The following is a 15,287-nucleotide window of genomic DNA, read 5'->3' on the forward strand; positions in this document are numbered from 1 at the left end:
ACAAGTAATAGGTTTATTCCATGCTGAAAAAAAGAAGAAAGAGAACACAACGTTTCGGCTGTGGAGCCTTCTTCAGGTGTGAGCACCTTAGGATATGTTTGCTAATTGGAAAAAATTCTCTCTGAAGGCCTTGCTCCAAGTCCAGCAGCAGTCACCAAGGGCATAAGTTTGGTGGACATCTACTAGGGACAAGGGACTGCAGTATGGGTTTTATGAAACGGATTGGACCATTGCGCAGAATGCTGATTCATCTTCAGTCTCTAAAAGCAGCTGTATGCATGAAGCAGAAGGGGCACGTTCATATGTACGCATATACGAAGCCTGAAATCTCCAGTATAGGTTTACTGTATAAGAAAGCGTTTAGGTGATAATACATGAACTGTATTGGACTGTTTTGCTGTAGTAGATATTATGTACCTGTGCTTTTCCTCTCTGATATTTTAAGGCCAGTCTTTATTAAAGTCCTACTTTATTTTAGATTCATAGCAGTGTGCCCAGTGTGGATTTAGAGCACTGGTAGAAGGGCAACGCCTTGCCTTTGTAGTCCCAGCTGTCCTGGCTTCTAGATGCTGAGGCGCAGCTGGGCAGGTCCAAAAAGGCACACTCACCGTCCGAAGGGACAAGCAGGGACACCCCTGGAAGAGGGAGTTTTACACCGACAGTCCCAGAAGGGATTGCAGCCGCGTAAGGCCTTCTTTTTCTTTTTGCCTGTCCCATCACGTATTTTCACCGGGGCAGGCACACCTTTTTCACATACACAGTTTTTGCCTTACACACCCTGCTCTACCACACTGGACCCCACTAAGTAGGATAAGTCCTGTCACGCCCTCTGCCACCAGAGGGCGCTCCTATTCTGTCCTGTCCCTAGTTTCCTGTTTTGCTGTCCTTCCAGTCTGTCTCTTTCCTTGGGCTATATATTTCTGGGTCTTTCATTCACCTTCGCTCAGCATTGACGTTTGGATGTCCTGAAACCCGCCTAGCACCAGGTCGCCCCACGTCCGCTACCTGAGGGCATAGGTTTCTATACGGCATTCTCTGAACAGCTCAGCCCGGGCTAACCCCCGTCTCGCCGCTACGCATGGGGTTTTTTTCGCTCTCCTGTCATTCCACAGTTCGTCCTTTCCGAAATCTGTGACAGTCCAGTCTGGTCGCCATTGTGCTAGCAGTTATTTTTCCCTGGCTGGACCCTATTACTTAGAGTAAGCCCAGCCTGGAGGTAACGCAGCACAATGGTACACTTTTGCTTTTGCTTTTTGTTTATTTTTCACCCTTTTTGGTGTTATTTTCAGTCCCTGCTTACCTCACTCTGGTGCTTCCGTCCCCTCACCCGGTGGCGTTGACTTACCTGTGCTCGACACTGCACCTCCCACTACACACTGTCAATGTATGGCATATCAAAGTTTAGAAGTAGTTAATCAATGTAGGCTTATCAGTTATAACTGTGTAACCAATGGCCTATTACATTTTATTTTACTCTGTAAAGCATACAGTATATTAGGCAGTTAGGTATTAGTGCTGAAATAACCTTTATGCATTTAGGTTCATGATGTGGAAACATGTTGGCGATAAAGAATGAACACATTTTTAATATACCTGTATAATAGAATGTTATCCTTTTAATAGCATTTAGAAGTCACTAAATAATATATATATAATATTTTTTTTCAGAGTGTATTTTCAAGACTATCACAGGATATTCCTACTGTAGTTCCTCCCAGCAACAAGTTCAATGTGTTCTTCAATGCTGTTGTCAGTACTTTAGCATGCTTCAACAGTCTGATGAAGGAAGTCAAAGTCCTAAATTAGACTTCAGCATGATTTCTCACTTTGCAAGCTGTCTTGTGGAATAGAAAAAGATTTTCTCACAAGCACTCTATAAAGAAGTTTGAGTAGGGAGCTGCGTCAGCTGCAAAGAAAGAGGTAAAGGTGTATTCCTTGCTGAAAGTTAAGGAAAAGAGACACAATGTTTCAGCTTTGAAACTCTCATCAGGTTCACTCAGAGGCCTTCTCCTTCATACACCTGAAGAAGGCTCCACAGCCTCTTCTGTAGTGCCTCTTTCCTTTCAGCACGGAATAAACCTGTTTATTTGCAGCATTGTATGAAGTAGCCTAGTGGTTTGAGCCTGTTCAGTAGAGCTCAGACTGGAAATCTATTTCTAACAGTACAATGAACTGCTCAGCTCCAATGAACTCCTTTAAACTCTCATACAGGCTTTGGTAACTAAATACTGTAACTTGGACCAGCAGCTTTGAATATTGCTTTCTCTGTTAACATGGTAGGATTAAGAATTACTTTTTTTATTCTAGATAGTTTATTTCCTCTTTTCTGTCTATACAGTATATCTGTCTGTGCATGTCTGTCTCTGTGTGCATGTAAGCGGCTGTGTGTGTGTCTGCAGGGGGGCTGGCAGAGTTGGCTAGCTCCTGGCTGTGCTGCCTGGGTATTTCCCTGCTCAGTGACTTTTTGTCTTTTCTTCCTACCAAGAGCAGTATGCCATCTCTTAACAAATGAGCCTTTTCTCTGTCATACACTGCACTACCTCCTTACCTTCACACCTTTGTTGAACTGGGCACCACAGCTGAGGAAGCTGCTGCCTTGCTGGAGAGAAGCCTTTGCTGTTCTTGAAGGTCAATCTGTTTGAACGGAGCACTGCCTGGTTATAGTTGTGATCTTGTTCAGTATTTCAGAACTCGAAGATGGTGATGAATGACAAACATGAAGCTGTAATAACTTTGTTAAAAAGACTTTATGCAATGTTTGTGCACACAGTATATATACATGCAAAAACATGTCCATGTGTGTACATCATTATAGATGACACTATTGAAAGTGAACTGCTGGTATTTTTTCCATGAAAAATTCTGGTTAGTCTCTATTGAAAATAGACACAGGTTTATCAGATTACTGTTGCAGCAAGCAGGCTTAGCAACTGTAGTGTGAAGTATACCAGTTTATAGTGTATTGATAGTATACTGTCAATAGCACACTACGTTTTACATGAAATATTGTGTTTTTAATATTTGTGCAGAATATTTCAACATATAATTAATGTGATTTTATAGAGTCTGCATGATCATATTTTCTGAGAATTGGAAGTGCATTGTAAAAGCATTGTAAGAGTGAGATATATCACCTCTATATCCTTGATAGTAAACTGCAATTGATCTTAAAACCAAATTACATAATCAGATTTCTGCAGACTGTAGACATTCTGCTTGTGTAATCAGGAAGTATTGAAAGATGCTGGCCAAGTCCAGGTTTAACACCCTTCTCTGAACTTGACAAGCTTTCACTGAACACAAAACCCTAATGGGAGAGTGACAAGCTGCTTTGGACCAGTCTCTGCTGTAAATAATATGAATATCCAGATGTTTCCATTATGTAAATGTATCCCACTTCTCCTCCCTGCCCAGAAGAGCAGGGAGGTTTAGAGTTAAAAAGTGAAGTGCTGCCCTGCAACTCCAGAGCCAGCTCTGCGCAGGGGGGCTGCAAATTGCAGACAGCCAGTTACTGCTTCAGCGCTGCGAGCGAGAGAGGGGGAGAGGGGAGGGAGAGTGCAGGGGATGGGAGGAGGGGAGGGGTGCAGGCAGGAATGCTAGACAGATCGGAGCACCGGCCCATTGAGATAACAGCATCGCTCGGCATTGCACCTCCGGCAGGGAGCTACGACTGCTTACTGTATGTGCTGAAGCAAAAGAGAAGAGGAAAAGGAGCCGGGAGGAGGGAGCAGCCTGTTCCACTGATTGTCCTGGCATCAGCTGTGACTCTCACCTGCCAGAGCTGCACTGGCTCTCTCCTCTTCACAGATCTGTGTTAGAGACTGTCTGTTTAGCAGAAACAGAAGCAGCGAGAGCTGGCAGCAGCCACCACGACATTGGAGAGCTACGGAGTTGCAGTGTTCATACACACGCACAACACACATGCTCTCCCGCTTCTGCTCTTGTTTCTGAAGCGCAACGAAGCACTCTCCAGATCTGTGCTCAGACCCCATCACAGGAGAAGGAACAGCTCAGAGAAGGACAAGCATCAGGGTCAGCAGTGCAGAGAGCCATGGGCTACAGCTTGGCTTAGTGCATCAGGAATCTGGGGAGCAGAACCCTAGCCAGCAGGACCAGTGCCTGGAGACTGGAGCCAAATTTGCCACTTTCTCTCTCAGGCTGGTGCACTGAGGCTCTGACCTTCACTTGAGCCACCCTCTTACTTTTTGCTCCTGGGCAAGGACCTATTCCAGGTCACAAAAGACAGGAATGGAGACCACTCTGACCTGCAGTACTGCCACCTTTTCCCAAGTCTTTGGTCGCCAGGGGCAGCTCATGCAAGCTGGTGAGTGCTGGACAATCCCCCAACAGGGGGAATCATCTCTTATTTGTTTTTCTTTTTTACATACCCCTCAGTGACTCCAAACATTAGTCCATCTTTCAATGTAGTGAGGCTGTTCTTTTCCTTCCAGAATTTAAAAGAAGCACTTTTCAGCTGCCATTGTTTTCAGGCTGAAAAACAGCAAAAAAGAACAAGTATTTTTCCATATCTGAAAAAGGAAGGCTAAGTTTAGGAAACCCCTTAGCAACAACTCCTTATGGTTCTGAGATTGTTACTGTCATGGCTAGGTGTGATTGAGCTGAGGTGGAAACCCTCAGTTGGGATAATGTTGTGTCTTGCAATGGCTTTACAATAAGTGTCTGTAAAATGTGTTGATGCACATATGGAAATGGGATTAATTCCATACTGTGGCTCTGTTTTGATATGGTGAATTTATAAGTATGATGTTGACACCTTCGGGAAGCCTCTGCTCTAGGGCTATTGTGTCCCACTGCTCTGAATATTTTTCATAAAAAAACTGGTATAAATCCTACAAGGATTCCTGTGTTCCTGCTAAAAACACATTTGTTAAGCAAGAACTAATCTCCAGTATGTACACATGGTATTTTTCTAAGGAATTGGAGATCTGAAAATGTTTTCTTTTGAGCATTTTCCTGCTCAACCGCTGAGTTACTGTAGGTTTACATTCTGGAGCAGGTTGCTTTAACCTGGTGGAACAAGTTTGTCTGCTTTGTCTGAAAGAGATCTTTAACTTAATTGCTAAACAAATTTCCTCCTCAATTTTCTCTCAAAATGTCCTTTCAAATTCCCTCTCTAATTTTTGGAGGGGTATTTAGTCTTTCAGCTAAAGAATAAAATGGTACAGTATGTGGTATGGAGTTGTATGCTTTTACTTTTTTTAATTAACACTTGCAGCTGATGGATTTGTGCAGCTTTAAACTTAATGCCACTGAGTGGCAAAATACTGTAAGTTTTATCATCAAAGAAAAAAGGAATTCATCATATTTTGGATATTAATTAAAAATTTTAGACATCATTTTTTAATTGATCATTTGTTTGGAATTCAGTTGAGTGATTGTTGGCTGTTGTGTAAATGCTAAATGTCCTAATTATTGAGACAGTTGAGGGGTGATGAGGTGAATAGCAAGCCTGGTGAAAATCAAGAACGAAATATAAAGGAATCAATATGTCCTCTTATGTTTGTGATCTGAGTAGGGTAAAATAAAACCTCTGGAGGGCTTTCCAGCTGTGGAGAGAAATCTCTTTAGTAAAGAATTAAGGTTTTATGGAGCCCCCCTCATGCTTTACTAACTGTTGTGTAGTACAACTGGCCATTATTTGGTTTAGACAGAATTGCATAGCTCCTAGTGAACTCAACTTGTATTGATTAATGGCAACCTGACTGCAAGGCAAAACAAGTCCTGGGACCTCACTTGCTGTCCTTCCTATGGGCTCATCCTGATGTATTAGTATTCCAATAGGTTAGTGCACATTCTCATTCTGTGTGTGTAAAAATTGCATTTTTACAAGTTGAGAATGTATTACTTATCCTGTGGATGACCAGACTTGAAACCCCTTAAAAATTTTTGGGATGTGCTGGGAAGACATGTGGGTTCTATTGCTCTGTGTCCAGTGACCGGGTACTCTACAGACTTGTGCAGGCTTTACAAGAGGATTATTACAGAATCCCACCAGATACCATGTGCAACATGGTGCAAGGCATTCAACAGAGATGTACAGCTTGTATTGCTTACTCTTTCTACTAGCCTGTGACTTTTACAGTAGCCCTTCTGTTTATCAATACTATTGGTGACATATATTAAACAGTATGATGAATTTAACACACGTCATGTGTAGTGTTAGTCTACCTACTACAAAAAAATATGTTGTCATTGTCCAGAAAATCTTTGTGAATTTTAAAATGTTTTACTGAAAATCAAAATAATTTAAAGAATAATCAGGTGTGAATGTGATTACGGGAAATTTAAGCTTTTCTGAGTTGCCATGTATAGTATCAATAAGACAGAATCAAACAGGATATCAGGCTAAGGTAAGTTATAGCTTCTATGCTAATGAAAATGGTATATATTTGGTTCAACATTCTTTTCAGCAGTTCTTCAGAGAAGCATTTTGTATTTAAAGAGTGGAATGTTCAATTTCAGCTATGGATGAGAGGAAGTAGAGGTCTTTCATAGTGAGGGTGATTTAATTAGTCTAATCAGGGAATGCAGCACATTTGAGACAAACATAGAGGGGTAGGTCAATTGATAACAAATGGAAATTTTATTTTCCTCTGTGTGAAAGGGGTGGGATCTAGAATCACATTCACATTGCACACACTTTCATACTAAATTACTTTTAATTGAAAAGAGGGCTACTCTGACCTGACAAGTAGGGAGACACAGACAGGCAGGAAGTTATTGAGAAACATCTCAGTTTTCTAGTCTTATCAATAAAGTTCTACATGGTAACATAAATATTATTTTCTACTATATATATAGAGTATATTACTCAGTCTACATTTGCAATTCAAAAAGGTTTTTATTTTTAATTTTGACTCAGGGAGAGACACTAACAATACTTACCATCTGCTTGCGTGATTGTTTTCGTTGCATAGTTGGATTTTCTTCTGTTTCACACAATGTTAAAGGAGACACTGATTTCAACTTTAAATGAATGTCTCACAAGCAGATGTCAGTCTTGGTTCAGTTTGGATGTGGGCACAAGTGCAGCAATTAAGAAGATGGCAAGTATATCAGGATAGGACCATAGATGCACTCTGGTTTTTAGAAAAAGCTGCCTGGAATGCAGCCAGCTGAACTGATCCCAGCTTTTGTCCTGAGATTCAGTGCAGCAGGTCTGTTCCTCAGGCACCCGGGGGCTCACTGTCAAGGGTCATGTTGTTTCAGAGAAGTGGTTTAGTGTGGGCCTCTTCAGGCACCAGAGGACTGGACAGGGGAAGTGGAGCCAGTGGACCTGTGCTGTCTTTTGCCATTTTGTGAGTGATTCATCTAGTGGAGCCAGAAATGAAGCAGATATAAATAAATAAATGCACAAAACAAGAAACCTCTTTTGTAAAATTCCTTTCAAATGCTGTGTGGGTACAGTCCTGTAGCTTTATACTGTAAGAAGCAGCCTTGACACAAGTGAAATACATACTGTATGGCACACCACCAAGCATAAAAGGAAGCACATCTTACTGTCTCTAGATTATACTTATACCCCAGGCATGAATGTATTGCAATTTCTTTTTCTAAAAAGGCATGGTTCCGTAAATGCCATCATATACAGTAGCTTTTACATTTTTTAAAAACAAAAGGATTTCCCAAATGAATAATACCATCATGTATTTCATTCAATTTCTCTTAACAGTAGCATTGCTATACAAATAAAACTGATAAAACGTCTAAATTATAAATGCCAGATGAACAAATAGTTTCATTACCCCACTGATCCCAGTGTAATTTGTAAATGTGTCATTTTTGCTCCAAAGATATCTCTTGATGGGAATCCAATTTTTGTGCTCTTTAGCACTCTACTGTTAGCTAAGGTCATAGCTTCCAACTTTGATCATTCAAAAAATATAAAAGTAAAATTTACTTTCTAATATGTGATGTAATTTGTTTCTCACTTTCTGTAAGAAATAGTATACATTTCTTAAGGGGTTTCTTAAGGGGGACAACATCTTCTTTGTAAATGCTTTTAATATCCTCAACCATAACTGCTCAGCTTCTCTTCATTTAAACTGCAGGAATTATCTTCCATGGTACAGGCACTTTACAGATTAATGATAAACTAATGTCCCTCTTTTGCATATTTTAAGCTCTTGAGCTATGAGCTGTAACATTAGCTTAGGGCTGCACTGTACAGAGACTGTTGCATAGCACAACCTCAGTGAAATACAAGTTATTTACCTGTGCTGGCTGAAGACATGAACTTGCTCTTGGAGTGAGTAAAGGTAAGTAGAAAATGTCATTGCTTCTCTAACTCTGCTTGGAGAGAATCCAGGGGTACTCACAGTCGGAATTTGTGTGTGCACTCATTATCACAATCTGGTTGACAAGATACATTTGTTATGTCAACATTCTGAACATAAAGTAGTTCAGGTGGGTAGCTGCGTCAGCGTGCGTAGGGTGTAAAGGAACAAGTAATAGGTTTATTCCATGCTGGAAAAAAAAGAAGAGAGAACACACCTGAAGAAGGCTCCACGGCGGAAATGTTGTGTTTTTTCTCTCTTCTTTTTTTCAGCATGGAATAAACCTATTACTTGTTCCTTCTGAACATAAAGTTAGTTTGCTAAGAAAATGAATAATCCCAGGCTGCAGTATGTCTGCTGATGCAGCTGATGGGAATGTGTGGAGTATTTTAGTCTCCTTGTAAAAATGTACAGTGCTAAAGCTCTACAGGACAGGGTTAGTGGGTTAAAGCAGAAAAGAGAAACATCCCCTCACACCTCGTGACAACACGATAATATAAGAAGGATTACTAAAGTGAGGAAACCATTTGGTTTACTAGAGGTGACTGAATCCAAATCGCTAGTACAAGCCCAGCATCAGCTTGAAGTACTTGGATGGGAAGACATTCCAGATGCTCCCCCATTACACTCTGTATAAAGATGTGTGTCTGATTTTCTGTCCCAGATACACCTCTAATTTCCCTCCATGACCCTGCAGAATTGCTCTTGTGTGACCTTTGAGCAGGGCAGACCATTGCAAAACTGCCAAACTAAAGGAGAACACACAAAACCCTGGAGGCTTTTGCCCAGACAGCACTGGACAATAAAATATCATTATGAATACAGGGACCCTGTGTTAAATTTATCTGAATTTAAGACCTAGCTCTCCATCTTATCAATTTGCTTTATATTTATGGTTTTGCCTTCCTTTCATAATTGGATTGGTCTGAGGAAACAGTGAGTACTGTCATTCATCACTAAAATCATCTTAGATCCACTTTCACACAGGAATGTGTCATTCTCGTAGGTCTTGCTAACAATGATTTTACTTTTTTGATTATATTGGCTGCCTGACCTATGAAGACCTGTTGGGTATGTTTTGATGCCTTAACAGTTAGCCTGCAAATAGCAGATCTGCCTGTTTACAAAACTCAGAACCATCCTATCAAACACTTAATGACCTCCTGCATTATTACAAATACAATGCGAAACAGTGCTGAGAGCCGAGGGATACCAGAAACCTCAATGGTTATTGCCGCTTCAAAAAAAATATGTTTCATCACAGGCACTGAAAGCACACAAGTTTTTGATTGGCAGTCACTATAGTAACCTTTGTTCTTTCCATTGTAAAGTGATGAAAGCGATTGGAGCTAGCTACTTGGAAGAAATTCCCCCCAGAAGTCATTAACAATGTATAGAGCGCCACACAGACATGAAGTTCAGGAGCTGAGCAAGGAATGAGAATCTTCCTACCACAGGAATAGAAACTTCACTACAAAGCAGTGCAATCCAGCATCAGGACTTTTACTGGGCAAGCTCCTTTCCTCTGGTCTCCTCTTTACCTCTTTGCTTCTCCCTTTCTCTGTCCATCTTCCTCCTTCTCTTTTTCTTTCTCTTCCACTTTACCCTCCATTTCAAAGATCTGAGGCACCACTGTTTGCTTAGAAATATGTATTTCATTATACAAATTTGTACAACTGTACAATGTCTGTTTGATTCTTAAGGGGTACAACAGCTCCTCTGAAATGCTGAGAAATTTCCATTGACTGCAATTTCCTGCTAGTTTAACCATTATTGTGTATATCTGATCTGAGTTCCATGTTATTATTATCTCTTCTCTTCTCAAGTGGTTATCTGAGTGCTTGGCCCTTTTTTAAACTTTCAAACACACAATACTCTAGAAACTTCCAACAATATTCTAAAACTATTTCATTATGAAACAAATATGCACTTTTAAAATTACTTCTAGTATATGGGGAGTTGTACTGTATAATCACTTGACAGCGAATTGCTTTGAAAATCACCTTGTAAATATCAGAAACAAAGACATTAAAATGTGGACTCTTCTCCTTGAATGTAAAGCAGTGAGATTTACCAGGGATTTTTTTCATCTTCATACAGATCAAAAGAGATCCACTAGGATACCAGTGTTTCTTTTTCATGGCTGAGCTCTCTTGTACCGTTTTAAAAAATCCTTTGCTTTGATCTGTGTCACATCATGATCTGAGGTGCCTGCTTATTTGTGTGTGGGTAGCACTGAGTGCATCCCAAGGTCAAGAGATAAAACAAAGTGGCCTTGACTTCTACAGAGGATACTAACCACTCAGCAGGAGATATTCTCCTTGTTCTCATCAGCATTAGAAACAGTGATTGCAAACCCAGTCTGTTTGAGAAGTGATCAGAGATACAATTTGTGTGCTTTATATTATACACAGCTGCTCATAATGCTGCAGTCAAACAGTTGGGTTAACAAGCTGCTTTTCATTGATATCAAACAACACAGAAGTTATGCCCCTGAGGCTGTATTATGTATTATTCTTGTGTGTCTTTGACATTCTTCTCTTCCATGAAGAAGTATGTGTTGTTTCTGAACAACAGGGCACATATCTAATGAGATGGAATAGCTGTCAGAAGACTGTCTTCACTGGTGTTTCTACAGTGGCATTCAGAACAGCCTTAAAAGGCTTTACCTTCCTTGTAGTGGAAATCCATTTGACCCAGAGTACTCCAGTGGCAATTCGGAACATCCAATAAGAGTATTACCCAATCCTCACAGAAATTATAGAGAACAAAATCATTGCAGCTTTTCTTTAAAGGTACATGTCACGGATGTCAGAAAGGACGAACCGTGGAATGGCAGGAGAGCAAAAAAGACCCTCTGCGTAGCGGCGAGATGGGGATTAGCCCAGGCTCAGCTGTTCATGGAATGCCGTATAGAAACCTATGCCCTCAGGTAGCGGATGTGGGGCAACCTGGTGCTAGGCGGGTTTCAGGACATCCGAACACCAATGCTGATCTAAGGCAAATGAAAGACCCAGAAATATATAGCCCCAGAGACAGAGAAACACCGGAAGGACAGCAAAGCACCGGAAATAAGAGACAGGACAGAGAAGGAGCGCCCTCTGGCTGCTGAGGGCATGACAGTACATAGATTATTGTTCATGGATATGGTTTACTGCTGTAGCGATGTACCTCATTGTTAAATGATGACTGAGGAAATGGCTAAATTAGTGGCCATGTAGTCAGTCTTTGATGCATAAGCTGTGTTAACCCACCTTTACTCACCAGTTTCTGGAAGACATCCATAAAGAAGAGGATTTACAGTTTGATTTGAAGCAATGTGGACCAAACTCCAGGACCCTGTGAAAAATGCTTCCACTCATCATGTTGTGATACAGAGCCCACCCTGGGAGGCACGCTGATGCTTTGCAGAATTCTGCCTTTTATTAAACACTGTTGGTTTTGCACTGGTGTCAGGCAACATCACTGTTCCAGATGATGCTGATGAAAGAAAATGATCTGTGAGATCTGTGATGATACCACCTCCCTTCTAACCTTGGAGTGTGCAGCAATAGATGCAGAACATGCACTTTTATTTGCCTCTTAAAATGCTTCTGAAAAATTCAAATACAGTACTTGCTACACAAGACAAGGAAAGAGCATTATACTTTTTAACCCTAACCCTGACAAAGCACAAGGCTCACAGACAGTGTAGTGTTTGAATGCTAAGAATGTTTGGCATAATATATGCTAATCATTTACATGTAATTTACATTACATGTAATTTACTATACAATCTAGTACAATGGAATAAAGGTAAAAGACAAGCTGTCTTGTAATTCTCTAGTGCACAAGTGACACACTTATTCTCAGTTTCCCAAAGTTTCAGCTTACACTCACTTCTCCGAAAGGAGGTCAGTTTTCCCCGAGGCGACATGGTGATCATACTTCGCACACTGTACATTCACCTCCAGCTCAGGATGATTTAGAAAGACCGTGCAGTTAAAAGAAAATGTTGAAAGAAATTCTCAGGGGGGGAGAGAAACCATTGTAGTGCAGAAAGTGCTGAAATCAGCACGCATATAATATTGCTTATCTTTTATTTCTTAAGTTAAGTTTATGTCTGCGTTTGACTGTTTCTTTGCATGTCCCTTCTAGCTCTCTTGTTGAATTAACCATGGAACCAGGGGCATTGCTGCTACAATGAGGCTGGAAGAACAGCATAAAGGCCCCACCCGTCATAATATGAGCTTGGTGATTCAATGCCAGTTCAGCAGGGCCCTACTTTCTGTGTATCCCCAGTTTTTCCTTCAACAGCTTATCTCCCTATCTCTCTGCATAGAGCAGTACAAAAACGCTTGGCCTATTCTGCTAGTACCAGGGTGATATGGACATGTTTTACGTTTCTATTTGTGCAAGGATGAAATATCAAATTGGGATTTGCAGCTGGTTGGTTGGCAAGGCAACTAGAAAGGCTAGGAGAAAAGAAGCCCTCTGATGCAAATATTGTTTATGTAAATATTGACACTCCCTATTCAGAAAAGATGGATGTTTTGTGAAGAAGGTTTGATGGAGCAGTGAGTGGCAGGTCCTTTGGGTAGCTCCAGCGGTCTCACTCTCCACCCCTCCAGCTGCTCCTGTCTGAGCCTCTGACTAGAAAAGCTGTGATGGCAGAAGTCCCTGAAATATCTGGAACCCATCCATCTTCAGGAATTGCTTCATCTTCTCATTCTTATCTTAAACTGTTTAAGACTGATGAAGGCCTTCTTAAACCAAACAGGCACTATGCTGCTATTATATGCAACCCTTGCATTTTGGCTGGATGTGATTGTAGGTTACTTTGGATAAAAGTATCTGCCTAATCAATTAATTGAAATGCAAATAAAATAATAAAAAAATATTTAATAATGTATAAAAAGAGCAGAGCTCAAACAACATAAAAAACTTTGATAAAATGTTGTCCCATATATTCTCCCATATATCCACGGGAGGAAATTGTAAGTATAATAAATGCTTGTGACTAGTCTAAATAACACTCAGGCCCAATTCAGGAATTATGACTTAGCTGATGTTTCAAAGGCATTTTTGGCTTCTTTTCTACCATACTGTAGCTTAGTTAATTGATCGAAAGCAATGTGCCTAGCTTCCTAGAATGTTTTGTGAGTTACTGTGCCTTAATTTAGGTATACAGAAGATACAGAACTGTGGTTGCTTTTACCAATACAGAGCAGGGGAGGACCTTTTATCATTTTGCTGCATTGAAAGTAGTTTTCTTTAGTGAAAATAAGTGAACAGTTGCAACAGTTGTAAAGGTTTTTACTGGCAGTGAGGCAGCTTTTATTATATTCTGCTTAGATGAGCTGTTTTCAGAAACTGCAGGTGTTCTCTTTTTCCAGAGTCTCCTTTTTACTGTTTGATGCTGCCATTCTAAAACATACTGTTGGTGCATTTAGCACGTGGATGGTATAGATGAGTGTTACAAGCGGGTGGTCAGGCAGGTGAAGGTGAGGAATCGGTAGATCCTAGACACTGCCTGCGGTGATTTTACAGCAGCTGCTGCAGCAGAGCTGGGTCTCATGCAGTTAAGTATAAATGCAATCACTAACCTTGAAATACGTATGCAAATACAAATGTGTCAGAAGCAAAAACACAGAAGCAAATGGTTGCATAACTGATAATAACTTTCACCTGCAGGTGTGAACACTACTGATGCAGGTCACATTGTTCTTGATGCTTCCCATTGCTGAGCTATCAAACAGTTACTTTTTATAGATCACTATACTTTTTTAAAAAAGAATTCACCTCTAGGATTTGTAGATTTTAAATTTGGGAGAAAACTTCCAGGACTGCACTCCTTCAAATACTCGATTACCCCATGTGATGTATTCATTTGAATCAGTCAAAGGTATTTGATGTAGTTCAGGTGGGTAGTTGCGTCAACATGCATAGGCTGCAAAGGAACAAGTAGTAGGTTTATTCCATGCTGAAAAGAGAAGAAAGAAAACATGTTTAGGCCATGGAGCCTTCTTCAGGTGTATTTGATATCGATCCAAAATGTTTCTGTCAAGTCAAAATACTTGAAATGCTCATTCAAATGTGGCATGTTTTCAAATATAAATAAACATAACCATATGAAGTTATCTCTGTAGTTATGATGCTTATTGTTAAATACACACTCTTTTACAGCTTTTCAGCACTTAAATGTGCATGAGCTCCATCTCTTCAATGTTTAAACCACTGTGTATCTGCCTTTATTTTCCTAATACATGCTTAAAAATGCTCCATCTTAAATCATGTATACATTATCCTAGTAAACGATAATGAGTGCTTTACATTTAAGGGAATGCAATCAATTCTTTGTTTTAGAAGAAGGATAATGCTTTAGTAAAACCCCTTCTTCATGCTCTGATACAATGTCATAAGAAGGAAATTGATACTCTTAGTTTCTATTATTTAGGAAACATTCACATAGAAGAGAATTATGATTCTGTTAATGAAATTTTATCAGTGGTATATGAGAATATCAGCACAACTATTTCACTTACAGTAGATTCACTGAATTCACATTAATATTGTCAAAGGAAATTTCTTGTTGAACCTAAAAAACTGTCTGTGTGTTTTGCAAATTAGGGTCTTGAGTGAGTTTTGGAATTAGTGTCTCGATTGAGTAATCAGAAGCCAGGAATGATGCAAAGACTTCATCAATGACTGAATCTGACTTTTCCGAGCAGACTAATCCTCCTCTGTGTTGTCCAGTCCTAAAGACAGAATTGAAGTTTTCAGGATGATGTCATCAACCTCGAGCTGATCACATGTTTTGCAGCCTTGCACACAAGATCCTTGCTTGCCCAATACGTTCGGGTTCCCATTAGATGGCTGGAATTCTTTGGTTCAAATGCAGATTGCTCTTTAGCAGGGACTGTGTTTCTCATCCAGTTCTTCGTAGCTGTGTAGCTGTCATATTCTGAGAGGGGCAACTCTGCTGGGGGGCAACGCATTTCTGGACTGTGG

General features: G+C 40.3%; 1 protein-coding gene across 3 annotated transcripts in view; it reads left to right on the forward strand.

Moving 5' to 3' along the window:
• Positions 1 to 3,582: 3,582 nt before the first annotated feature.
• The window catches only part of LOC102682811 (kazrin), a 618,046-nt gene continuing 606,341 nt past the window's right edge, over positions 3,583 to 15,287 (forward strand). For all 3 annotated transcript variants that reach the window (XM_015336776.2, XM_069184014.1, XM_015336780.2), the window contains exon 1: positions 3,583 to 4,324. In XM_015336776.2, the coding sequence (XP_015192262.2) occupies positions 4,249 to 4,324 (76 nt within the window). In that variant the 5' untranslated portion in view covers positions 3,583 to 4,248. The remainder of the gene's footprint in view (positions 4,325 to 15,287) is intronic.

This window comes from Lepisosteus oculatus, chromosome 25 (assembly GCF_040954835.1).
Source record: "Lepisosteus oculatus isolate fLepOcu1 chromosome 25, fLepOcu1.hap2, whole genome shotgun sequence".
NCBI classification, from domain to species: Eukaryota; Metazoa; Chordata; class Actinopteri; order Semionotiformes; family Lepisosteidae; genus Lepisosteus; species Lepisosteus oculatus.